Source organism: Phalacrocorax aristotelis, chromosome 2, assembly GCF_949628215.1.
Source record: "Phalacrocorax aristotelis chromosome 2, bGulAri2.1, whole genome shotgun sequence".
Taxonomy (NCBI): domain Eukaryota; kingdom Metazoa; phylum Chordata; class Aves; order Suliformes; family Phalacrocoracidae; genus Phalacrocorax; species Phalacrocorax aristotelis.
The window spans coordinates 91,538,781-91,565,224 of record NC_134277.1 but is presented as its reverse complement, the minus strand read 5'-3'; the positions used below and the strand labels follow the sequence as shown (position 1 = coordinate 91,565,224).

The window sequence follows — 26,444 nt, the reverse complement described above, 5'->3', positions numbered from 1 at the left end:
AACACTGTAGAGAAGGGCAATTACAATTTGTATAATAGAGGGGGTGTACCGATAATTTCCCATTATTGCTTAAATCAAGGTAAATCAAAACAAAGCTGGGACGCACCTCACTCTCACTGCCCCCAACAAATGCCTTAATCTATAATCAGTTTACCATAGTATTTATTGTTGCTTTTCATTTTTGACTATAGAACCTAATTTAGCAACAAGCACTGATCTGGTGCCACATAATTATTCAGCCCGTCTTCATAACGTAATTGCTAGTGATGATATGTTCAGTATTTTCTTGCTGTCTTTTGTATTCAAGGCTTTCTATTCCTTTGTTATTTACTTTCCCAGATTCCCCGAAAGAACTGGAAATCACAAGCATACCTTAACTCCCAGTAGCCCACGTTCTTTCCAAGCAGGAGGTGGAGACAGAGAACACAAAATGCTGAGAGGTCTAATAGCCCTTATGTTTCTGCTGGCTTCAGTCTGCATGTCTGGAAACTCTTGTAAAAGAAACTCAGATCTGACTTGTACTAGAATGCCCACCTGAAAGATACTTCAGTTCTCTTTCAGAAGCCTTTTATGGCTTGCAAAGCTTTGCAAACTTCATGAACATGTTTTTAATTTGTATTTAAAATAGAAGAAATGTAAATCAAAATAGCCAAAAAAACCCCTCGTATTTCTTTTCATGGGCGAATTAAGAAAAATCACAGTCATGACAGAACCGAGGCTCATTACTTCATTAATAGTCAGTATACATGTTGATTGACATCCTGACTGAGGGTATTGTAACAATGCAGCTACATTTTACCCTCATTTTGGACAGTGCCTGTCCCCATTGTCCCCATTTTGGACTGTCTTAATTTAAAATGTGACAGTTCTTTTGTAAAACATTAGTATATTTAAAACTAAATCTAAATTTAAGTACTGTTTAGAATAAGGATGCTTTTTTCTATGTCAGGCCTTTGTCATTTTTTTTGTTGCCTTAATGAATCATGCGTTGTGTAAGGCATTAGGCAAGTATTAACTTAATATCCATTGACAAACAAGTCTATTAAAGGGTGTAGATTAAAGGGTGCATATTAAAATAAGCTGCTTGCTTTTTCAAATAAATTAATAGTTGTATAAATGTAATTGTTTTATCTTTTAACAGTTTGGCCCTCAAAGAGATTTTTGAGAATTACAGGGCCAAGACACAACAGTTTAAAAATAGTGGGAGCTGGCATATTTCCAGGTATTTTTCTTTAAACATAATATAATAAATTTTGGTGAAAATATTGTTTTTACCAAGAAAAGGTCCTTCTTTATCATATCCATTGTTATTGAATTGTTTTACATGGTTTTAAGTGGTTTAATGAATTACAATTCTGTACTGACTTATGTAGGCTATCCCACAGCATATATTTCTGTCATTGGAATTTATTTTTCGTAGGTTTTTTTTATTCTTACTCATAATTTTTATGAAACTAAGATGATGATTTCCTGTAATTGTTATAAAAGTAACAATGTTGTGTACTCTTCCACTTGGCTGGAGGACTCTTGCTCCAAAAGGCTACTTTCTTGCACTGTATGTTTTGCAACCTCATCTTACTTTTTATGCACACAGAACCTGAGACTTGAAAATTATATTATATCCTACAACAAAAATTAAGAAAAGAATCAATTGCTCTCTAATTTAAATCCATCTAACTTCAGAATATAATATTATCACTTTCTCTACTCATTAAACAAAACAGTTATTGGAGAACCTGAAAATTAAATTTAAGACCAGGCTGTTCTTCATTGCCATGTATTTACTCATGTTGCTTTTTCTCTAAATACACATTGCCAACTTGGTTTCAGTAATACTCTTCCCCATAGTTTTTTCCATGTGTGTTTTCCAGTTACAGCTTTATCAATAGCATAGCTAAAAGTGATACTTCTGTTCATTGGGGGAATGCTAAAAGACAACATTTCTTGACCCTTTTTTTTTTGGTACAAATTCTTAGACATATCAGTTTTTGTCCAAAGATGAAACAATTCAGGGAAATAATTTGTTTTTAAAGTTTTCTCTTAGTAGTTTAACTTATAATATTGTTTAACTTTAATGTTAAATAATGGCTCTGAGTGGTCTAAAGGTACCAGAGCAATTTGAATGTTACAAGGCAAGATTAAAAAGTTTTGTCCCAACTCTGTTTCTAAACAATTCAGTATTAATAAAGAATGTTTCCACCTTCTCTGTGACAAACCATTGTGAGTGTGCTACATTTGGCTCCATTGTTCTTTGAGATGCTGTGTAGCATCTCTGTTTTGAGGGTTTTTTTCACCAAAATGTGGTTAAATGCAATGCTATGCTATTAAAATCCTGCACTTTGAAAATACTTGAAATAAATATTCTTTTTTTGGATTGCTATCTAAGGTAAACATTTTTATAACAGAGAGAATGTGAACAAATAAGAAAAATAGCAAGGACCTTTAATTAAAAGGGTAGAACTTTATTTTGAAAGAAGAATAATAAGGTTAAACCTGGTAGATCTTTTTTTCAGCCATTATTTTCTATCCGATACCCTTCTTATATTATTTTCCTATAGCACATATTTACAAAACTGTCATGGAAATTTACAGTGGTGGGACAGAATTTGCCATCTTGGCAGGTTATGATAATAATGACACCATAATTTTTTTACTTCTTATGGATATTTAATTTTTTTTAACATTGCTACAAGACAGAACAAAGCAACCCTGAGGAAATAAATAATAAAATGTGAGTGGGAGAGATATGCACTGTATACAATATTTGCCGCAATAGGCTATTACTAAAGCCAGTCTGTTAGTAAATTTTGAGAAAAAGTATTAAGGATTTGCAATGGAAAAAGACTAATCATATTGGCAGTTGTGTTAACATGTAGAATTCATATTAATTTTCATGCTTCGGAGTTGAAAACTGAACACCACCTCTAAATGACATTTATTTCCATGATATACTATTGTACAATTGAAAATATACACTATGCTATTTTCTGCAATATAAGCTACTGTAAAAAACTGATTATTAGCTGGGATGGACATACCTCCTGGTCTTAAGACTACCAAAATTCTGAAGTTATTCTTATGTATTAAATGTTATATCTAAGTCTTTATTCTGTTTAAACAACTTAATACTGTAATGTGAATGTGTCTTTTCATTTTTTAATGAAAGCGAACAATCATACTTGGAGGGGAGAGAAAACTGTGGTGACATTACTGCCAGATACCACAACGGAAGAGCAAAAACTGTTATTCTGAGTATTAATCCCTTCCTGCAACAAATACTTAACTGTTTTCCAGTTGCTGGGAATCTGAAACAGTCAGTCATAAGATAACATTATGATAATTTTCTTATTTGATTCAGTTTTAATTATTAGTCAGATTCTCCCAATCACAAATGCAGTAGCTGTAATGTTTTACACTAATTGTAGCTTTTCAGTGGCATTAGGGTAGCCTGATACAGAGCATGGTGTATTCAAGTTTAGACCTCATTAGAGCATAAATATCTAGCATCCCATGCTTCTGAAGAGGACAAATGTTTTGCAGAATTTCAGTATGAACTAATTGTACACACTGAAATTCTGCATATTATGGAAGTGATAATGACTACGCCAAACATTGTTTTTAGAAACAACTGAAGATCTAGAAGCTCCGGTATGCTACAATTCGCATACAGGACATGCACACCTGCTTTACTGTGGGAAAAGACTAACTAAATCTTTACCTTACTCAGTTTGCTTCCTGTCTCATGGTGTTGGAATTAAACAACAGGCAGCTCACCATTTACTGAGCTACAACACTAAACCCTTTTACTGAGCTACAACACTAAACCCTTTTAAGCAAATACATCATGCACTGGTAAAAGCCAATTGCTAATAGAATGGAAATAGCAAGCTTTCAATTCTGAGTATCCTGCAACTTTAATCTCTCCATGTGTGTGTTGGAGACAGAACCTACTAAGTGACATACTCCATTCAGGAGGGTGTTACAGTGCACTGTGCTTATTGTTTACACAGCCAGATAAGCCCAAAAGGAGAAAGGTTTTTTTGTTTGTTTTTTTTTCCCTCCCAGAGAAAACAAACCTGCTCTGTATTGTGCATTTCATTTTGATTACACTGATAACAGAACCAGTCCCAAAATTAGAACTCCACTCAAGATCATTGTTGAACCACTGTCTTGAAATTTATATAGCTCACTGTTAGCATATCACTGATAAATACTTCATGCTAATGATAATTTTTTTTCAGTTAAAGTTTATATCAAGTTGAATCACAACAGCCCACGTATTTTGTGTCTTACAAATCATCTGCGGAACTTAGAACTGATTGATCCAATATTCCAGTGGAATGGACCAGGTGGTGGTCTTTCTTCAGGTAAGGATTTATTTTCTTGCATGTCCTCCCACACCCTCTCCCCTTCCCCCTGCTCCCCCCTCCCAAGCAGGATGAGGTTTATAAAGGTGGGAATGTAAATGCAGAAATAACTGAAGATATTTTATAAGTGTTTGTATGTGTATCGTATAAATTAACTTTAATTTTTCAGAAAGAAAGGGGTGAGATAACCAAAGTAAAACACATTTTCAGATCTCTAAAGAATGGTGCCATCTCTGAAGAGTACTAGATAGAGCAGGGCATGTTGGATACAACAGAGGCTGAGGATGACATTCTTTGCTGCACTGAGAGACACCTGGGAATGTTCTGCAAGGATAGAACAATAGGATGATGGGTGGTATGATCTAGCCCAGCTGCCTGCTCAATGACAAACTACCTTCAGATATGAAGTTGCTCAGGGCCTTGAACCACTTGAGTTTGGGGAATCTCTGTCCTTGGAGATTTTCTGTATTTTCTGTGCAACCTGTTCCTCTTTTTTTTCTTGTTTTCAATCATCATTTCCCTTATTGCAACTTGTTATCGTTGCTGCTTGTCCTTTTGTGCGGCTCCTCTTAAAGAGTATGGGTTATTCTTCTCTTAGGTAATGAAAGATTGCAGTTCCCTCTTTGGACTTGTCTAGGGTAAAAATGCCAGTTTCCTCTGCCTCTTGTCCTATGCTCCAACTCTCTAATCATCTCAAAAGCCTTCTTGTTGGCTTGCTCCAGTTTGTTAGTATCTGCTTTGTACTGAGGCGTCAAAACTGGTCACTGTGTTCCAGAGTGCCCAGATGAGTGCCAAGTAGGGATATGCTGGATATACTGTTGCTAATGCAGCCCAGTATGCTGTTAGCCTTCACTGCTACAGTGTGTTTCTGTTTCATGTTCAGTTTAAAATCCACCAGGATTCCCAGGTATTTTTTTGCAGGGCTGCTCCAAAATCATCTGGTCCCCATCTGCATATGTTGCTGCTCTTACTCTGTCTCAGGTGTAGCACTTTGCATTTATCACTGCTGAACTTCATGAGGTTTCTGGCAGACTGTCTCTCTAGTCGTCCAAGGTCCCACTGAATGGCAGCCAAGTCCTGGGGTGTATCAGCCCTCCTGCCAATTTGATGTCTTACTTTGTCATACTGGACAAGAATTCATTCAGTCAGTCCTGTGGTAAAGATTGTAAAGATGTTAAGCAGTTCTGGTGCTTTTATCAGCCCTGAGGGAAGCTCTTCATAACTGGCTGCTAGGTAGTCCAGTCTTCAAGGTGACCAAGCAGACAGTTTCTCATTCATCTTGTATTCTACTCATTTAGTCCGTATGTCCATATTTGGCCTACAAGTATGTGATGGAGGACCATACTGAAATCCTTGCTAAAGGCTTTCAGTGTAGATGACATCTTCCACTTTGCCCTCATCCTCAGAGGCAGTAATTTAATTCCAGAAGACACTTAGGCTGGTCAGCCATGATTTGCCTATGGCAAATTGATGCTGCCTGCTCTCAATCACTGTCTTGGTGTTCATGCATCTGAAAATGACTTCCAGCAGTTCTGTCATCTTTGCAGGGCCTAAGGCGAGGATGGCTGATCCATGATTCCCTGGGTCTTCTTCCTTGCCAATTTTTACAATGGATGTAATTTTTTTTTGTCTTTCTGGTCATTGGGGACCTCGTTGCCTTCAAAATAGATAACAGTCATTAATTAATCAGCTCCCTCAGCATCCTCACATGTATCTCATTCTGGTCTATAAACTTGCGTATGTCCAGCTCACTTAAGTAAGTCCCTAACACCACAGTTGTCTCTCCCTGTAGCATCTCCCCTAAACTTGGTAGAGCCTGGGGCAGGACTGGAAAGCAGCTCTTGCTAGGAATGAGTGAAACAAAGGTGGCATTGCATACCTCAGGATTTTCCATGTCATTTGTCACTAGGTCATTCAGCCCTGTTCAGCCTGGGGCCAAGATTTTTATTGTTCTTCCTCAATTGCATGTGTTTCTGTTGGCCTTTGACATCCCTTCCCAGTTTCAGCTTCTGGTTAATCTGCTCACGGAGATGTAAACATTCTTTTTCAGAAAGTGCCTCTAAAGAAATCAGTGTCCTAATTTGCTAGTATGGCATGAAAACCCCAAGTCATTGTTTCTGCATGGAGTATGCTGGGCTACTTGTACATACGTTATTTTTCTAACATAACTAGGATTGCTTAGAGACCATGACTGGCTCATCAGCAATATCTTTGCAAGTCTGAGCAGGGAACTTGAGTTCTGTTTCTTGTTTCCTTCCATGTACGTCTCATTTACCCTTTCATGTAATTTCATTTTTAAAAAGGACAATAAGCATTGTGATGAATTTATGAACCTGTTTAATCTCTTACTTTAGGTTACAATTTAGTTTATGAACCATTCATCCTTTTACAATGGCAGTGTTTCCAAACCCTATTCGCTTTCCTCTTAGTCTACACTGTTGTCTAGCAGAACTCTGTCCTTGGTCTTACATTTTCAAGTAACTTTTCCTGCTACACAATCTGAAATACCATTCACACCATTGTGATTCTTCATTCTTAATCCTCTATGTGCCAACCTTCATAGCAGAGCATTTCACATTTATATGACATCTAACACTGCACCGTGCTTTTGCTCTGAATCTCATAACAGACTTAGCCCCCAGAAAGAATTTTCAGCATTCTTTCCCTCAGAGTGGTATAGGTGGTTTTGCTTCTCCTTAAGCCTGTGGGCTATGTAATTTTAAATGAAAATGTTAATCTCCCTTGGGATGCCTATATTCTGGTTAGCTGTGTGTCCTGCATTGTAACTGATATATTTTGATGCCCAGTCTGTGGTGCATGACTGACACAGTATCAGGTATATTGTAATGTGTTTAAGTACTGACCTTAATCTGATCAGACAGAAGACAACCTTCTGATTCACAATTAACAAAAATTGCCCATTTCACTCCTTTGTGTTCTGTTTACTCAAACTGCAGTTTCAACAGCATAGAACAGAAAATCATGGAGACCTCAGACTTCTTCCAGCTGACAGGTTTAAAACTCTTTGGGCAGATTGCTTCAGTAGTATCACCAGTTGCTATGTCAAGCTTGGTTCACTAGCAAAAAAGCTACAGTGGCAGAGGTTCTTGGCTCTGTGGCAACTTCAGGGTACACCTGAAGTGTACAATCAGCAGTAGGTGGGCAAAAAACATGCAGTAAGAGAAGAAAGCTTGTATTCTTCTGACAACTTTCTATAGGGATGAAAGAGGTTTTAGAAAAATTACTTTGAAAAAAGCAGTAATGAGAGGACTTCAGCCTCAGCCACCACAATTATACTTTTTATACTTTTTAGTCTCCTAGGCCTGTTGTCACAATCATATTTTTTTTGACTCAGAGAAAAGTAAGTATAAACAGACAAAAAGCTATTTAAAGTTTCTAGCTCATGAAATGTTTGCTGTGTAAAAGAATTTGATCATTCAGCCTCATTTTAGAACAGGTGTAAACCTTTCTGAGTGGTAAAAATAATCTGGATTTGAGTGTGCCTGGTTAGTCTTCTAAGATCTATCATAGCAAATCTCCACAACGGTAGGAAATTAGGATTCATAAACTTTGCTTGATACACTATTTCATACTTTTTCAGTGTGGTTGTAGGAAAGAAAAGAATCCTTTCAGTGGAAGTGTAGAATTGTGAATTTAGGAAAGACTAACAAAGTACTGCCTCTTGGAACACTTCAAAAGAAATGCAATTATTTAAGCATCAAATCTGTAGGAAGAGAGCCTATCTTTCGTTGTAGTATCTGTCATAGTTAGAAAAATCTGATGCTCTTTCAGGCACACCAGCCCTTAACACATACCCTAAGAAGGTGTTTTGTGCCCCAAAAGTCTATCTAGCTATATATATCAAACATCATGACTACAGTAAAAGCTCACAAAGGGCAGTAAACACTTTTTTCTGTAGCCATTAAAAGAGTTCTGTTTTTTGAACAAGCAGCTTTGTTCACAGATAGTTCCAGTCCACTTATGTGCAGCTGAAAAAGTAATGAAAAATTAAATACTGCACAAAATGTAATTTCAAATCATTACAAATTTAAAATTAGCAAGTAATTTTTCTTCACTTAGCACAGTGACTCTTTTGTACTAAGATCTGGAAATTGTACTCTGAAGTTTTTGAACAGCTGTTGGGCTGATTGAGAATAAGAGTTTTTCAAAATACCCTTTTAAGTGGAGGGAAAAACTTTAAAATAATTTATTCTTACATTCTGGATCTTAAAGTTTTACTGCATAAAACAGCATTTTTGATGGTGTTCTGAACAGCTAAACAGAACAAAAAAGAGAAAGCATTTTGATCTTTATTTCCTAATGCAGACCTTGGAATAGGCCTGTTCTAGTTTGGTGAAGATGAACCTAGGAATTTGGATATGCAGGAAATCTACTGCTTTTCATACACATTGCCACTAATATAAGCATAGAAGGAATATTTGTGTTGGAAGATTGTGACTATCCTTTCATGGGACTGAAAAAAGTGTGTACTACAGTTTTGTAAAACAAAGCAACTTACACTAAATACTGCACTGAGCTTCTCAACTACAAGCTAAACCCCAGATATTTTGAAACCTGATATTGGTATATCAAACAGTTCTTCTGTGGAGAGGGAAGGAAAGAGAATCAGAAGAAATATGAAACTGCTTTTAGTAGATGGGTATATATCTGTATACTTATGCTATCCTTATAACTGATGCATGACTGAATACATATTTCCTGAGAGACTGTCACAGTCCTGTCTGGACATACAAAACAGAGTATGTTTCATTCCTAAGGAACTTTTCAGGTGAACTCAAGTTTATTATATACCATGTTAGTTTTTGTTTCCATACATGTATCGCTGCATTTACCTAACTGGACATCTTTAGATACTGCATATTTAAATTTGAACATGTTCAGTGGTTTAATCTGAAGATTAGAATTTATGATCTGATTGACTGTTGTTTCTAAATGTCTGAAAAATCTGTTTCTGAAAAGTCCATTGGCCTGATTCTGCTGTAATTTACTTTTTTTTAAATGTATAATTTCAAAATGCAGAAGTTGCTCTACTGTAAAACTGGTCTGGGTAAGTGGGAGGAATAAGGGGTGGGAGGATGGTGAGTCAATCTGTTGGTTTTAAGTTTAGTAAGTAGAGAAACTAAAACATAGGAACACTCAGTTTTAAATATAATTACGCAAGGATAGGGAAATTTAAGGGATTTTACCTCTGTAACATAATTCTCACAGGAGTAGCTCTGTTTTGCATCCTTCTAATTCCTGTGGATCCTGGAAAACGGCCTAGCTTCCTCCCTTAGCATGAATTAAAAAAGAACTTCTGTTCTGTTTTAAATCACGACAGTTTTTGCTGACTCCAGGGAACCTCTGAACTTGTTCACATTGCTTTTTGTCCATCATGCATGTGAAATGCCTCCTGTATCACAGAGGCATATTAAATCATATAATGTAATTCCCATCACAACCATGATGTGAAATCCCGCTCACCTGTCTTACTGAACCTGCTGTAAAGGAATAACATGGAAAAAATATTAGATTTAAGAAAAGGGTGGATAGCTTAATCACTTTAAAAATTTCATTTTAAAGTGAACGGTCTGTTTTGTGAACCCAAATTCATCTGAGCAGGCAGTGTTCATCCAGATAATCCCATGGAGCAAGGATTTTAAAGTGTGGTTTCTTTTATAACACTAGGGGGAAAACACCCCCAACAACATGACATGCTGTTGATTTCATGATCCAGAAGGAGATTCTTTACATGTAGACATACCATTAAAATAATTAATGGTTACTATGTAAACATTCTGATGTTTTTTGGTATACGAAGCATTCATTGTTCAAGGTAGCATAAAATTCTATAATAAACTTAGTGACTCAATCCATCAGAAGAATACTTTACTTCTCCATTTCTGCTGATGTACTTGCAAAAAATATTTGTGACCAGACCTCTTCACTGGATTTCCAAGCTTTGTCTTTTGCAGTCTTCTTGACATCTTTGCAATTCAGTAATGCATTTTATAAGTATAGCAAAGCTGTCTGTGTTGTATCTTAAAGGTGCTCCACCCTTCCAGTCAACTAACCATGTTGCTGCTTTTGGCCCACATAGGGCAGTTGCATACGCTAAAGATCAGGACTATGGTCTTAAATGTATGCTGTTTTTCTGAAAATATTAATCTGTCAGCTATTCCAGCATACAGTAGCAAATGACATCCCAGTTTATAGACTTAGGATCCTGAGTAGCTCATCATCAGATTAAAAACCTCTTCATCATCCAAAACATGAAAGACAGTGTGCCATTAATGTGAGCGCTTAGGTTGATACAGAATCCCAAACCATTCTTGTCAAAGATTTTATACTTACAGTCTTTTCAATAGTACTGTTTTTTCCAGCACTTGATTCTTTTTAAAACACAGTGGTATATATGACAAAATTAATTAAAAGATAAAATGGTTTCCTGAGGAACAAAGTTGTCCTACACCCTCCTGCCAAGTATGTAAAAAGATGCACTTCAATCAGACTATTTTTTTCCCCAATATTTTTCTTAAAATCACATACCAGGAAAATCAGCATACATCTACAGTAATATGTTCGTTTGAATAGGAGTGTGGCTTTGAAGTTAATTGCTTGACTGTACCCATTTACCTCATTTTGTTTGAATTATGGTCTGGTCTTTGAGTGCACAAACTGGTTTCTTTTTAGGTGAAGCTAATTGGAAAGGTTTGCTTCGAGAAATTGTGTGTGCTCAATCTGTAAAACCAGATTAGGACTGGTCTGAAGTAAAAGCCCTAAGATGTCTGTAGTATAGATCTCATATCCTTGGCATTGATTTTTTCAAAATATGATGCTTTCCCACAACACTAATTGTCTAAGCTTCCATTGTCTATTTAGAAGGTCTAAACTATTTAGGATGTTAAACCCACTTTTTTTTTAGCATCTGAAAATGGAAACAAAAATCCATTCTAAAAATGTTTTATCAAAGTGAGTATTTTACCTTGAAGTCTATTATAATCGACTTTAATCTAGTGGTTCCGGAGGTTTTCTTTGTCAGCTGCCAGCAAGATGGGCTGCATATTACTATTTGAGAAACCCATATCTATATTGTTACTGCCTGAGGAATTCTCAAGTCAGGAAAGGACTCATCAACTGTCATCATGTAACCCACATGCAGGCTACATGGGACAGCTTTATGGCTCGTTATCAGTGCCCAAATCAGACCTTAAGCAGTGCTTTCCTTTCTCTTCAAAAACCTAGTTAAAGCACCATGCTCAGGATTTGTCCTCTGAAGTAGGATCCTACTTCTTCTCTGCCTTGAACTAAGCAGTTGTGTTAAGACTTTGGCCACTGTAACAATGCATATCTTTCAATACAGAAGGATTATTTTACAATAATGTTAAACATAAATGATTCTCATTTTGGCATATACATAGAAGTTTTTTTGGAAGGTCTGTTATACAATACATGCTTAACGTGAACTTCTTGTCTTGCCTAATTTAATGTTTACTGCATGTTGAACACCTTCAGCAGCTGATTCATGGGCTGATTCCTGAGGACTGAAAGGTTAGTAGCCAGTTTGACTATATAGAGGTATAAAAAGAGATTATGTACCCACTTTGTCCTCTTTTTCTGGGAGTTTTTTTCTCTTGGAAGTGGTTACTGGAGAGAACAATAGGTGTCTGAGATGAAATAAAAACAGGTTTCTAGGACTGTTTTGTCAACCAATACTTAAAAACACAGCAGCAATAAGGCATATTTGTGTGATGTCCAACTGAGTGATACTTCATCAGCTTCAGTTTCTGAGTCCCGTGCCTACAGCTGAATCCATAATATTATTATTTTGTGCACAGCTGAACAGTAAATAACGGTTTGGACCCTTACTTTCTGCATTTTTCTCATGATGACAACAAAATTTATTTCATTTTTTGTGTTTACTAGAAAATAGCAGTGTTCAAATATCACCAACAGGAACTTTAATATTGAGACACTTCAACCTGAGCGGAGTTTACACTTGTTCCATTGTTTATAAACTAACAGCAATGCAACCTGATAAAAAACTTGTAATAAAATACCTTATTTATGGTAAGTTATCACTCCAGGTAAGTGTGTTGTTGCCTTGAAAACTCTTTATTTTTTAAAATGTGTGTTGCTAATTTTAAAGAAGTAGGCTTATTTAGAATTTAATTTGCAGAGATGAAGACATTCTGTTTCTCTGGGAGATGGTTTTTAATATTAGTTACTACAAGGCAGTTCATTTACAAAGCCTTAAATGAAGCTCAGCGGATGTCTGAGAAACTTAGGAATGCAGTTCATTTTAAAAAAGAAATATAAAACATACTGAAATGTAACAAATTGAATAGGCAGCAATCCTTAATAGCATTAAAACAGGATAATTTTAAATGGAATTATTCTTAATGAGATTAATTTTAGCACAGCCATATTTCTTTCACACGTTAATGCCTTAATTATTAGTTGATTGTGCTTTTTAAGTACGTATCGTTTAACGATATAATATTTGTAGCTTATTCTTTCTTGTTCTGATTACATTTCCTTCTGTCAGCAGGTAAAAAGTCTGATAAAGTGAAAGATTGTAAAGGCAATGTCATTCATCCATTATTAGCTCTCCTTTTCTTCTTTAAAGGATACCTTATTCTTGTGGAGATGTAGGCAAGAGCTCCTATTGCCTTCAGCAGGAACTGTGTCTGATCTTGAATTTAAAATGCATACCAAAGATCATTTAGAAACCTGGTAGAGGACAACAACCTAAATTAACCTCTGATGTAAATTAATTTTACTTTTGCATAGTAGCCTTCATACACAATAACCATGGCTTTTAGCAGGTCGCTTTCTCGACAGAACTGGAAAGGAAAAAGTTTCTTTGAAACAGTTTTGATGGAAAAGGTTACAGTTTTCAGTAATGCAGACTTATATCCTTCAGTAAGGATCCAATCTGAATGTTAGCATAAAAAATTCAAGTTTCATACATATATAAAAAAAATCTGGAATATGCAGCAGCAAGGGAAAGGAAATGGGGGAGGCAAAAGCAAGGTAGAAGATCTAATGAGCTGTCTTAACTGGGAAGCATATTTTGGATGTTCTGCTGCTTCTTTCAGCTGGTTCATTTTCTATTCTTGCTTTCTTCCCTGCTGCCCCCTTCTCCATTCTGTGATTATACCCACACCATGACCCCTGTTCTTCATTCTTTTACTCCCATTTTCTATTTAACATTGTGATCTGTTGATCTTCAGCTTTAGGTGAATAGAGAGGTTGTCATGGAATAACTAGAAACATGCATTTTATGGTACATTGGCTTATTTGTAAAGGATGCCCAGGTGTGCATTTAGCTTTGCAGTGAAGGTGAAATAGTTGATGCAACCATAAAAGTAAATTTCATACTTATTTGGAAACTTTTTCATTTACTTCTGCTCACAGAGAGAAATTCCTGTTCATCTTATTAGTTGCATTTTCTATTGATCTCTGGGGAGGAGGATTCAGTTTTTAAACCCTTTAAAATACTTTTGTGACAGTTGATTTAAAAATATGCAACATACTACTATAACTGGCCATAATGTGTGAGACGGAATATTGTGTCATATACTAAAGGGTATTTTGTATGCTTAACCTTAGCTTTCATAATACTGAACTCTTTACTCTAAACCCCTGTTGGTTTAAGAATTTAAAAAATTACAATAATAAAGAATAAGACTTACCTATGGATATAAATAAGAATGTTGACTTCTAAAAATCTCTTAAGTGTTTCCAGCTGGCCCAGCACTATTTTATAATTAAAAATTCTCTGGGGGTGCAAAATAGGTTTTGTTTATAAATTAAGGATTTAAATTGGCAATTTTATTTTCAAATACACAAATTACTTTTCTTCTTTTTACTTCATATATGTTCCTCATCATCTTCCACATTTTTTCCTGCAGCTTATTCTGATCCTAAAAATTACTATGAGTTCACAGCCCAGTATCACGCAGCTCCCTGCAACAGTACTCACAATACTTCTTTCCAGAAGACGTTGCTTCAGACACTAAGCAAACTTGTTGCTGAACTTTCTTGTGAGGTTACATTAATTAAGTCAGAATGCCATCATGTAAAAATGCAGAGAGGAGGTCTACAGAATGAAATCTTTTTCACATTTTCAGGTAAAAATTTGCCTTGCTTTTAAAGAGTGGTTAGCATTTTTGTAGTTAATGGAATGCATTTGCTGCTTATATGCAGAAAGTATTGTAAGGGTTTAATAATAAAGTTTCTTGGTTGCAAAAATGCTTCAAAGTATAGTATGTGAAATTCATGTCAATATCAAAAAGATAGTCAACTCGAAACTGCATATTTTACATTATTTAAGAAGAGCTTTAGAACTTCTAGCTGTGGATAGATTAGTATGGTTTTAATTTTGTATCATAAAACATTATTGTGTCTCTTGTTGCACTCTAACATAGGAAGGAATGTGACATAGCGTGTTCTGTAACTCCCCAGATTACCTTCACCTAGCCACCTACAACAGGTGTATAAATCACTCCATGGTTATGCCTTGGTCTGTATAAACAATTTGCAAATGACAGACTAAGACTGGATGTCTAATTTCCAAGAACTAAAGTTAAATAGATGAACCTCAGTGCTTTTCCATCTTTAAGTGGCAACAATAAAAGAGGGAGATTTCATAATTTTCCATTTCTTTAAAACACAAGGAGCCTGAAGGAGATCTGGGTAAAACTGAGTTACCAAAAATATTGAGTTGGCTTGATTTAAAGCAAATCATTACGTGGCTTGGGAAGATGTCACCAAATGATGGGACATTTGAGGATTCTTACTGACTGTGATTAGGTATTGTAATAATTATAAAATTTTGATATTTGGGTATGTTTATACATAAATGACTTTATGATTATACATCAGTGAAGACCTCACAGTGTCTTAGTTACTTATCCTCCTTTGATAAAGTTTAGTTACTGAAAATACATTTTCATTTTAACATGAGCTTCTTTTCATAAAATGTTTCCATTACCAGCTTTCACTAATGGTGTTAACTGTGGAAGTCATAAAATATAATCATAGCATCATAGAATCGTTTAGGTTGGAAAAGGCCCTTAAGATCATCGAGGCCAACCATTAACCTAGCACTGCCAGGTCCACCACTAAACCATGTCCCTAAGCACCACATGTATACGTCTTTTAAATACCTCCAGGGGTGGTGACGCCACCACTTCCCTGGGCAGCCTGTTCCAGTGCTTGACAACCCTTTATGTGAAGACAACTTTTCTTCTTTAAGTGAAGAATTTTTTCCTAATACCCAATCTAAACCTCCCCTGAAGCAACTTGAGGTCATTTCCTCTCATCCTATCTCATGTAACTTGGGAGAAGAGACCAACACTCACCTCACTACAACCTCCTTTCAGGTAGTTGTAGAGCATGATAAGGTCTCCCCTCAGCCTCCTTTGCTCCAGACTAAACAACCCCAGTTCCCTCAGCGGCTCCCCATCAGACCTACTCTCCAGACCCTGCACCAGCTTCATTGCTCTTATCTGGATGCGCTCCAGCACCTCAATATCTTTCTTGTAGTGAGGGGCCCAAAACTGAACACAGCATTCGAGGTGTGGCCTCACCAGTGCCGAGTAAGGGGCACAATCACTTCCCTACTCCTGCTGGCCACACTATTCCTGATACAAGGCAGGATGCTGTTGGCCGCCTTGGCCACCTGGGCACACTGCTGGCTCATGTTCAGCTGGCTGTCAACCAGCAGCCCCAGGTCCTTCTCTGCTGGGCAGCTCTCCAGCCACTCTTCTCCAAGCCTGTAGCATTGCATTGGGTTGTTGTGGTCCAAGTGCAGGACCCGGCACTTGGCCTTGTTAAAGTTCATACAGCTGACCTTATCCCATCAATCCAGCCTGTCCAGATCCCTCTGTAGAGCCTTCCTACTGTGATGTAGATCAACACTCCCACCCAACTTGGTGTCATCTTTAAACTTACTGAGGGTGCACTCAATCCCCTTGTACAGACCATTGTTAAAGATATTAAACAGAACTGATCCTAACACTGAGCCTTGGGGAACACCACTTGTGACCGGCCGCTGACTGGATTTAACTCCATTCACAACTCTCTGGGCTCGGTCATCCAGCCAGTTTTATACCTAATGAAGAGTACGTCCATCCAAGCCATGAGCAGCCAGTTTCTCTAAGAGAATGCCTCCCAAGGGACTCTGTCAACCAGGCTCCTAAACCGGCCAAAGTCTGCCCTCCAGAAGTCTAAGGTAGCCCCACTCCTTACTTCTCCAAGAATCAAAACCTTTAATTTTGTGATCACTATGCCCAAGACAGCCTCCAGCCATCACATCACCAAGTTCTTCCCTGTTTGCAAACAAAGTCAAAAATCTTAGTGTCATGTCAATCCGAAGGAGATTTATTTTTCTTGAGACTTGTTCTCAGAATATTCCTTCTGAACACAAACCATATGAAAAGAAGGTCTCAACTGCTTTATGCTGAGTGATGTCTGAAGGAACCTGTAGAACAGTTTCAATATATGTTCAGTTCACTTAAGTACTTTCAGTTATTAAGAGATATCTAAAACCCGAAGACATCCTATTTATAATTGTTGCGATGAATGTACATAAGAACATCTGCAATATTTTATTGAACTTACTGTTTCTAATTGTTTTGGCTCTAAAGGCCACTTTTTTCATACATTGTATTAGATTAGTCACTATGTATCAAGAAATTAAATTTAAAAAGATGCCTTTCTGATCAAAGTATACCAATTACGCTTCATTTTCCACTTTCCACTTTTAATTTTCTTGAAAATTAAATGTAATTGCTTATAAAACCAGTGAAACTATTAGTCAGTTGTATTTCTCTGAAAATTGTACTTGTTGTGCATAGCACTGACATATCTGAAGACTCTCATTACTGATAGTGTAGTTAGTTAAGGGTAATTCTAATGTTAATGAAACTACATAAATGAGATTTAGCTAACGTGCAGGCTTTATAGAATATTTGAGCATTAGGAGGAGAAATTCTCCGGTTAGAGGTATAGGTGGACGTAAACTTTGACATGACCCAGTGGTAAACTACACATTGTTAAGTAGCTTGAAGTCTTAGAAAGTACTTTTTTGATTTCTAAGTAGCATTTGGTGATTCAGAATTACTTTCATGACAGAGGTAGGTAAAGCTGATTATATATGGAGTTAAATTAATATGTTAACAGATAATGTCATTCTTAATATTCTAGCTTACTCTAATGTCAATTCTGAGGAGCAGTCCAGCAGCTTAGTTAACCATTTCCCAGGCCTTCACCATAACATGTTAGTACTAGTAAGTTGAAAAGGAATGTGGACTCATGCAAATGGCTTACTAGAACATAATTACGCTTTTTCTTCAGTCTGTACTTGAAGTCTTCCTTCAGTTCTATGTGTCATAGGCATTCCTACGAGAACGTAAAGGGCTGAGTGGGCGAGGCTCAGGAACTGATGTGTTTGTGCAGGGTGGGGAGCACCCAGGGTGTGGAGCAGAGAAAATCTTTAAAAGCACTAGGTATTGCTCTGATTGATCGTTCTTGAGAGAAAACTTGAGTCCATTGCAGAAATAGTCTTGAACTGTTAAGGTTCCTGGATGTCTCTATCCCAGCTGAAACCAGGACACTGGATGATTTGTTTTAAAACCTGAGTCTTCCTAAAACCACATTGGCAGGCAGGTAATTAAAGATGGAATAGCTTATTTCTTTTGAAAGTATTCAGATATTCATAATTGAAAATTCCAGAACTGTACATTTCCTTGCCATTATAATTTACAAATAAATGACAGTTCCCATAAAATATTTAAGTATACTGAAAATTAGACATAGATGTGTGATATCTGTAAGAGGACAAGCTCTGTTATTTCTTTAAAACATTGCAAGTTAGACACCTGAAATATGGTAAAAAGTCCTAAATACTTGCATCAGAACTGGCTAGAATCTTAAAACAGTAAATAAAAAAAATATTATTTTATTGACTTTGTTCTTCTATAAACAGATTGTGTTTTGTTACAGTTGCTCCCTTAGACAGAGAAGAACACAACAGACTATGTCAGCAAAGTGCTTGTGATGCATTTCATAGACTAAACAAGGTACAATAGATGGAAAAATAAAAAGGCAACTAATGTAATAAGCTACTCTCACAGTAAAATACAATAACATAAAAAAGGAAACATACTTTGCTTATTAAATTAATAAAGAAATGTAAAAGTTTTAGTGGATATACAATTTGTAGCAGTTAAAATTGCTAATATTCTATTGCCCTTATGGATAAGGCAGATCACACTATCAGTCTATATTAAAGACAGTATATTAAGAGTATAGAAAGTGGCAAGACCATCAGGAACCTTTGAACATGTGCTATCTTATAAATACCAAACACGCTGTTTTGCAGTGGCAGTGCCTTTACATCACTTCAAAGTGATTTTATTATGGCAGAATTTTAGCTGCTTGAAGGCATTTGGCTTTTACAGTAAAGAACCAGAAGCCACAGTCTTGCTTACCAGGTTAACTGTTAATTCAGATGTTATAAGGGGGAAAGGAGAAAGGGGAATGGAAGTACAGGAGGAATACCAAAAAATAGCAGGGATGCAAGTCATGCTTTGGGATTCCAGCGGAGGTGTGAGGGAGTCTAAAATAACATTGTACTGATTAAGCAGCTTCTATCTTGTCCACTGAAAAAAACCCTGAATCTGTGGGGAAAGCTCATGATCAAAGTTAATCTTTTTCATGCAGACAAGAGGATCAAATTAAGAGAGCATGAATAAATTTGGTTTTGCCAATTTGTGTGTGTACTGAACCTTGCAAGCCTATGAAAGGTGTTTTTTTTTCTTTTTATTTTAGCTATATATATATATAATTAATCCCTGTATATACATGAAGCACTGTCTGGATATGAAGCATTGATACTTTTTACTGTTGGACTTTGTCAGATTGCTAATCAGTCTATTTTTTGTTAAATATTTTATATATTTTAAACAGTTAGAAGTCACATTTTTAACTAGCATGACTTAAAACCTTTAATATTCCAGTGAAAGACACTTCCTAAAAAATGGTCCAAAATTCCGGAAAAAATAAAGGATTTTAAAAAATAAACATTGCCTTTGGCTAGGGGTATGGAATAGATGAGATGGAAGAGAGCTCCCTTGTATCATAACATTTCTGTGATTCTGTGCTGCTGGTTCTGCACTGATTGAAAGGAATGTTTTTCCTATCTAGGATTGTATTTGTGCAAATGTTTCTGACTAATGGAGTTAGTCTTCTGTGATTATATTTGATTGATATAATAATCCTCTTATTTAACTTGGCTTCAGGACACCTTTGGTATTTTCTTTCTATTGAAGAGAAATAGCTAATAAAGATGGAAAGTATGGCTGAAATATAAGTGGACTTAAATAACAGTACCTATGTATATGGGAAAGCTGCAAGTCTATTGATGTTGGGCCACAGATGTCTAATGTAGGCAGAATTGCCATGGATTAGCTTTTAAAGTTCTATTTGTATAATCCTGAACACTTTCAAAGGCATTGCATTAATTGATCGAGGTTTATCTAAATTAAAACCTACATATCCAAGAATATCAGATTGTCCTCCTGTTTCCATTCAGCTATAATCAAAAGATTAGCGGTACATCCTTTAAATCTTAATCCTAACTCATACTAACATTCTTTTGTCTTTTCTTGTGTTCTGACCTCTTTCCATCAAAGATTCTGAAAAAATATTATTTGTTTCAATTCAGGCAAAACACCTTATAGAGAAATTTTTTAAGCAACAAGTGCAAGTTAGCAGGAAAAGTTCTAAACCATTGCCTGAAATATACTACATTGAAGGTACTCTGCACATGGTATGGGTTGATCGCTGCTATCCAGGGTATGGAATGAATGCTCTAATACATCCAGACTGTCCGGAATGTTGTGGTAAGTGACAGATTAATTTATCGTACAAAGTATTAAATACCATTACAATGTTTTTTGCTCTGATTGAACTCAGTACTTAGCTATTTAACTTTATAAAATTGTTATGCCATACTCTTTTGGGCCATGATCCTGTCAAGTCTGTCAAGGTAACCAGTACTAGATCAGGTTAATATTTGGGTAGAACTTTCATAAGACTTTGTTGATTTAGATTTTAAGCCAGACCTGCAATTTCTATGGACTGATTTAGATTAAAATCAAGCAGATTAAGTTCAGACCTCTAGATAGCGGTGGGGTTTTTTGGAATTAGCATAGAAAATCTGTAAACTGACAAGGTATGTTTCAAGTGCTGTTTTACAGTGAGACAAACAAGGCAATTATTTTTGATCTTAAATTTATAAAAGGGGGCACAATAATGCAATGCTTTTATCTAATTACAAACTGAAGTGCCACATTCCAGATCTGAGTAAAGTAAGAATAATATACAAAATAATAGCTCTGTATAGCTTTGCAAAGTAAAGTTAAATTTGTAAATATTTGTGATCCATTTGGAAGAATGAGGAAGGGTCTAGGGAATGAATTCTGGTAATTTTTTTTTTTCAACCCTCATATTAGAATGAGTAATATTGCCCTCCTTAGATGCTAAGGAGTGGATTGATGTTTTAAAGAGTGGCTTTGCCAGATTACATTTCGCCCAAGAAAAGGTTATTCATACTATTCCCAGATATTGAGCCTGAAGTCGCAAGGGAACTATGGAAGACAAGACACGTAGAGAATAAATCTGTAGTCAAGCTTTTGACAGAGATGATGCCCTACAGGCCTAGACAGGGTGACAGAAAACACTGGATTACATATAGAACGACAGTTTACAGAATGGAATGCACTTTGAAAAGAAGTAATACGAATATGGAAGAAAATAGAGACAACTTTAAAATTGCAAAGTATGTGACCATTTTTTTCCAATCTGTCGTCTTCATCAGAAGGGACTTATATTTTCTGGTCCATGTCTTCCAGCAAAAAGTGACAAATATCTGGAAGGGATATATAAAAATATCGAATTTATTACATTTATTGTAATACAGAATATTGTTGCACATGATTTCAAGGAAAGGTACATGAAAATCAAGTTCAGAAAAGCCTGTCTTCTTTAGGATGATTTGCTCTGTACAGACTGCAGTTTTGTTTTGGGCTCTCCCCCAGAATATCTTACTCCATTCTAAACTAACTGGTATTCTTCCTTTTTTCTTCAAAATACAACTTTAATATTAGCTCTGGTGACTGATTAACATAAATAGTAAAAAGTAATACTGTTTATTTAGCTGCCATACTCCTCTACCTCCTGCACTAGACAGAAACACTGCACAGCCCTACACCCGTGTCAACCCAGGAGCTGATCCCTCTTCAGCTGGGAAAGTAACAGATGCCTCTTTGGCAGATACAGCGGCAAGCTTTCACATCTGAGGTACCCAAGAATCTGAAAGAGTCATCCCTGAAACTTAACTGATTACCGCTTCCCATAGTTGAGGATGCCATTCTGTCAGAATGCTCAGACATACACTCTTTTCCTTAGCTGACCTCTTGGTAAAGTAAATAATTTCCCAGAATCCAAAACTCCCATGTCATAGGCAGGTAAACTGAAAGGGTCCTCTGCTTATCATTCCACCTCAAGGCAAGATATAAGCTTCAGTTATTCCTGACAGATGCATCCTGTGTAATTTTAAAAACCTCAGAAGACTATATGGACTCCCAAAGAAATGTAACTCAGTACTTCACATCCTCACCATTGGCAAGCTATTTTCTAAGTTATTTATGTAATTTCCCTTGATGTAGTTTATACCTGTTACTTCTTGTTCTCTCTCAGTAAATCTGGAAATGATTCTGTTAACTTTATCTTTGAAATAGCTTTTGTATATCCTAGAATACTGACCGTTCTCTTTTTCCAAAACATGCACTTGCTCATAGAAACATTTTGATAAACACATTTCCATGCAACTACCACAGAGTTCAACTTCTTCAGTTATCCAGTAGTTTCCCTTGCATTTGCAGGAACCAGGTCCTGTAATCCAGCTAAAACAGTTTTAAGGTCCATTTTAGAACTATTTCGAATTTTGGTTTCTTTAGCTACACTCATTTTGTAGTTAGAAGATCAAGCTTTCAATCTAAACTGATTCGTGGAAAGTTTGTACTTGTTTGCCCAGACAGGGAGAATGCCCTTTAGCTTAAGTAGAATTGTTTTTGTCTCCTATTTTATAATCAGAACAGGTCAACTACTTTCTATCTGCTTTTGTAAGAGTTTGCATTCAGCAAACCTGTATCTCACATGCCGTATTTTCAGTTTAGTATTCTTGCACAGGGGTGGCTAGAATTTAACACGTTATTTCAGGTGAGTTCTTACCATTGCCTTTTACATCATCAGTGTTTTTCTTTTGGTCCTAAGAACCTCTCTCTCAAATGATGTAACCATACCACACTTCCCCTTTTCGTTGTGACTGATGGTGCTCACAGTCCTCTTTAATCAAACAAATGTACAGGCCTTTCTCATTCTTTTATTTCTTTCTGCCTATTTCAATCTTGTCCTTATTCACAGCTTCTCCCAGTTTCGTTGTTAGCATAGTTCATTGGGACTTTTTCTGATAATCTCGTTAGTGGAAATACTTAGTAAAGTTTGTCTAAGAGCAAGCTCATGAGTAATCCCTTTAGCAATTTCTCTCCAACTCTTACTTCCCTTTTTAGCATCATTCAGTACTCTTTAAAATTTCATTCTAATCATAGTCTTCTGTAGTTTATTACATCTGTATGTGCTGCCATATCAGGTGCTTTCAAATTAATTACATGTTTATCTTCATTGTAAAACAACATCAAATTGTATTACTTTCTGCTTACCTGCATGTGTTTCAGCGTTCATTCATGAAATCTTTACACGGTCTAGCAGTCTGATAGCTGTTCTGAGGCTTCTTGGATTCTTTTCTCCTTTTCTGAAAAAATTTATAATACATTTCTTACCAGTCATAGGTTAGCACCAGTCATAGGTTATTACTGCAGATACATTGTAAACCTCAGATTATCACCTGTGTTACCCTTTCATGGGCCAGTTCTATTTTGGAACATGGAAACAGACACTACTCAGACTTTTTAAGTACATTAAACTTTGAATAGCACAACTGTTTCATGTCTTTGGGTCTTGATAAGAATGAAAAAGGTTATAGAGTAGGCCCAAGAACATGGAGAAATAAAAAAACCATATGCATATCCTCTGCAGGTTTCATAAACAAACCTATTCTATTTTTACTTCTCATCTAGCAAAATAGCTGGATATTCAGTTACAACTGTTCTCTTTCCTCTATTATTTTTAGAATACCTAGTTTCATGTAGTGTTCTAGTAGTTCTGGTTCCTCCATGCGGTTGTGCAGTGCTCTGTGAACAATGTGTCATTTTACTTCACACTGCCATCACGCAATTTGTGCGCTAAGCATAACCCTTTCACTGCATCACCTACCAATCTAAATTTCCTGTATGAGAACCTGTGTTCATTTTCTTCCCCATGCTTCAGTCGCTTGTCCTTTCATATCTTACTATATCCTCATTTGTTTTTTCCCCCTCTGCTTTTATATTAAAATGGCATTAAATAGTGAGCTATTGTCTCACCTTCTACTCTGAATTTCTAGTCTAAATATCTTTTTGAATTAGTAATTTAAACATGTTAACCTGATTAGTCACTGTGTGATGTACCTATCTTTAAAGAAATCTTTTTGGCAGAAAACACTGGGGGTAAAACATATCAACATTTTGTTCATCAGCTACCAGATAAGCCTCAGGTAGAACCCTTTACTGAGTGATTTTGTAGAGGCAATGACTTGAAGACATGGAGCTACTGCTGATTAATAACTCCATTTAGTCTTCTACCTCTGTAAAGCAGTCTTGAATAAATAGAATTGATGAGTACAAACATCTTAGAAAATATTTCATATGATTTTATCTTAATTTTAATGTTTTTCCACTTTTAATGCCCTGTTTTATGTTAAATAAAGCACACTATTCCAGTGTAAGTTAATTAAATATTTTGGTAACAGCTACATGATGTACAATCCACCATTAAATTTTACTTAACATAGGCAATTGAGTCACTTTCATGTCATCAAAATTTCTAAATATAATTTTTCTGCTCTATAAATTCTTTTTGGTTTAGGTTGGTGTTTGTTTTTTTTTAATGAGATGCAGCTGTGAGATTAACACAGTAGAAAATGTCCTATGTTTCTGAGGCCTCCTCTGGAGAGACAATTTGATATCATATCCTGTACTACTAGCTTTATGAAATATTTTTTGTCCTGTATTATTATTTTGCAGATCTTGGTTTCTGTGGTATTTTTAGTAGACTAGATACTGAATAGCCAGTTCTAATTTGGTTTTCTTCAGTTCTTTCTCACAGTATGGTGATTATTTGTATTACTGAAATATATTAACTCGAAAAGTTCAAAAGGAAATGCATTATTCAAAAGAATATTGAAATAGTCCTCAAAATCATAAGACAGTGAAAAAAACTAGTTAGCTTATAGGATAAAAGAACAAATTAAGATATTGTGTGCATTTCAGTTTGTAAGGTGTGAAGTGGCAAGTATATAAAATATGCTGTAAGATAGAATATTTTGCTAAGATGTTTATACTTTCAAAGTGAAGATATACCAACAGGAGTTTTCCATTCATGAAAAGATTGAAGCAAGTTAAATTTACTGGTTAAAGAAACTTTCCAGCAGCTGCTAAATAAGCTACAGGTCCCTACTTCAGACTCATTTCTCTTTTTCATTCTTTCTGCTAGATAGCAAGCAGGCGATGCTTCTGAGATATAAATCAACTTTTTATCCCATTGTAAGAGATGTCTACCTTGCTCCAATTAAGTAAACTGAAAATTCTGAAAGATTTACTAGAAGTGTGCCTATAATCTTCAATAAAAGATACTCAATAAAAAGAGTAGAACTATTCCTCTGGTACACAAGATGATTGATTTTCTAGACAAAAAGGCTGGAAAATGCCTTCAGTTACACATACTGGTAAAGCTTTATCTTTCCCATAAAGCCATCCTGTCTGCCTATACTAATGTACAAAAAAGGCAAAGGTTTGACATCATCTGCAGAGGACTCCTTCTCTCTTACATGTCATGAGACCTCTAAAACCTTCTTCAGTTAATAGCAGTGGCAAAAATATGCTAGGCAATCTAATATAACAGTGGGGATCAAGTGAATCCTGCCAGCCCCAACAAACGAAGGTAAACCAAACCGAATACTGAAAATCCTGCTGAAGGTTTATGCAGCAGTGATTAAGAAGTCACTACTAATCCAGGCAAAACCCAGTAACCAGGGAAGCGCCAGCTCTGCAAAAGGAAGGAGGGTCTTAATTACCTTTGCATACTGAATACTAATGCTGTTAATTAAAGATCTGTCCTAAAGAAAGGCTACCATTGCCAAATTGAAGCACGATTCAGGATAGTCGTAACCAAATACCTCAAATCCTGCTTTTTTGTGCCAAAAAGCATAATGCTGAGTTAGTCTTTTGTGATGAAGTCATTCTGCAGATGACTGTACAAACTTCATCAAATGGCATAATGTGATCTAACAGGAAAAAAATGTTTCATGCAGAACACTTGTTCTGCTTCATACACAGATTTCTGGTTTGACGTATTATTTTTGCACTACTTCTGAATCGACGGACATATCCCCTGCAGTAGAGGGAGCGAAAAGTCATGAAGAGAAAAATATGGTGTAATAAATAGATGATGTATAAAATATATACAATTTTTTCATCAGCAACTAGCAAAATGCTGGAAAAAACCTGATCTTTTTTCAAATAGATAAAGATGCATTCTAAACATCTCAAATGTAAATATTTTTTTAATAATATCACTTAAATTCCACATTTTTCCCTTGTTCTTTTCTGTCCATAGTTGTATGCAGCCCCGGATCGTACAATCCTAGTAACGGCATTCACTGTCTGCGGTGTGACAGCAGTTTGATATATGGAGCAACAAAGTGCTAACGGCTGAGGGATTTGCACTCTTGCGATAGCTGTTATGTATTTTAACGTGGTAATATTAATAAATATTTTTAAAATGTGTACAGTTCGTTTTGGTTACATCACTAGAATAGACTTGTTTTTAAGAAATGATTCATCAGCA

General features: G+C 36.0%; 1 protein-coding gene across 1 annotated transcript; it reads left to right on the top strand.

Annotated features, from left to right (window-relative positions):
• The first annotated feature begins 746 nt into the window (after nucleotides 1–746).
• Nucleotides 747–26,305, top strand: ZPBP (zona pellucida binding protein). The gene is made up of 8 exons (XM_075085762.1): nucleotides 747–771; nucleotides 1,142–1,222; nucleotides 4,242–4,367; nucleotides 12,294–12,437; nucleotides 14,285–14,503; nucleotides 18,381–18,457; nucleotides 20,104–20,281; nucleotides 26,214–26,305. Exons 1-8 carry the CDS (start codon nucleotides 747–749, stop codon nucleotides 26,303–26,305), a joined length of 942 nt encoding a protein of 313 aa, XP_074941863.1.
• Nucleotides 26,306–26,444: the final 139 nt, after the last annotated feature.